Below are 1,474 nucleotides of genomic sequence, written 5' to 3'. Positions count from 1 at the left end.
TCAAAGAAGTAACACTTTGGCAAAAGTATAACAAATAAAAAAACAAAAAACAAAATAAACTTAAGTGCAATGTGAAAATATGAATAATTATGCACTTCTCAAATAAAGAGAAAATGGTAATGGATGTAGTCATATTAGTGTATAAATATGTAAGTATATGAGAGTGAGAATGGGGTAGGTAGGTATGTGGCAGGAGAAAGGTAAATAGGTGGTAGGGGTTTAAATAGTTATCCATCTAGAGAACGGTTATAAAAATAAAAAAAAATAATAAAAAGTTTTTTGTGTGAAAAAAAAGTGTTTTCTAATTTACTAAAAAAAATAATTAGTAAACGATTCCTTAATTTTTAATATCAACCAAATTTAATAATAATATATTATTAACCAATACAAACGTGATGACCAGATTTTATCAAGAAAATATTACAGAGTATTATTATTTTTTAAGAATTATTTTTTCGGATGATGAGAGAAACTCATAACCCCTACTTGAGGAGTTGATGGTATGTATTGGGTAAATCTCGAACTCATAACCTTTAGATACAAAAATGATGAGAGATTAGGAAAATGGATTGTGAAGTTTTCTTTTTTTGAAAATGGATTGTGAAGTTGCTAAAATAGAAACATGGGGAAATTTTGTGAATTGTACAGTATTTATTAATTTCTCATAAGAAAAAAATGTTGACTTCAAACAACAACCTACCTATCCAGGCCACCCTCTTCTTTTCAGGATTGCAATAAGTAATAAATGGCTATAGAGCTTCTGTATTTAATGCATTCACCATCTTCTGGTCTTCAAAGCATTTACTCCTTAGATCACTGTCTCTGATCTTTTCTTCATCTGTTCCCTTTAACTCTCCCAACCTCCCTTTCTTTTCTTTATTTCTCCATCTCTTTCTCTTTCTTTATTCAATTCTCCTATAAATACTTTTCCACCATTATTTCACTACTAATCCATCCTATTCAATTCACTTTATCAATCTTACACAAAAGTTCCATACTTCAGTTCACTAAACACAGTACATTTTTGTTGCATACAAATAAGCTAAGTCATATATGCTTAGCAATGTGTTTAATTTGTGTTTGGATAGATGTCTAGCTTGAGATTTTTATAGGAAATTTTGTTTATGAATAAGCCTGGTTTTTCTTTTTGTGTTCTTTCCAAGCAAAGCTTCTGAACCCCAAAAACAAGGTAAATACTTATTATAAAATTCTATTAGTAGTTTTTTTAGTGACTTCATTCATTAAGTTTAAAGGATTTAAGGTTTTTTTTAGGGCGGAAAATGTCAGATGAAATGATGATGATTCCGGTGAGTTTTTCGTCAATGGTTACAAACAATGGATATGATGCCGGTTTTGCTTCTTCTTCAGGGTTTTCTGTTGCTCAGGTGACTCTAGTCAACTCTTTAATACACTTCTCTCTCTCTCTCTCTCTCTCTCTCTCTCTCTCTCTCTCTCTCTCTCTCTCTCTCTCTCT

General features: G+C 30.7%; 1 protein-coding gene across 2 annotated transcripts in view; it reads left to right on the top strand.

The window, feature by feature from the left end:
• Window positions 1-1,029: 1,029 nt before the first annotated feature.
• The window catches only part of LOC116006663 (homeobox-leucine zipper protein HDG2-like), a 6,306-nt gene continuing 5,861 nt past the window's right edge, over window positions 1,030-1,474 (top strand). Inside the window, exons 1-2 of one of the 2 annotated variants that reach the window (XM_031247130.1) lie at window positions 1,030-1,189; window positions 1,273-1,385. In XM_031247130.1, coding sequence (XP_031102990.1) covers window positions 1,281-1,385 — 105 coding nt within the window. In that variant the 5' untranslated portion in view covers window positions 1,030-1,189; window positions 1,273-1,280. Of the gene's footprint in view, window positions 1,190-1,261; window positions 1,386-1,474 lie in introns of both variants that reach the window. The other variant, XM_031247137.1, reaches the window with a different exon arrangement.

Source organism: Ipomoea triloba, chromosome 2, assembly GCF_003576645.1.
Source record: "Ipomoea triloba cultivar NCNSP0323 chromosome 2, ASM357664v1".
NCBI lineage: Eukaryota > Viridiplantae > Streptophyta > Magnoliopsida > Solanales > Convolvulaceae > Ipomoea > Ipomoea triloba.
The sequence above is the reverse complement of the archived record's forward strand: the minus strand, read 5'-3'. Positions and strand labels throughout refer to the sequence as shown.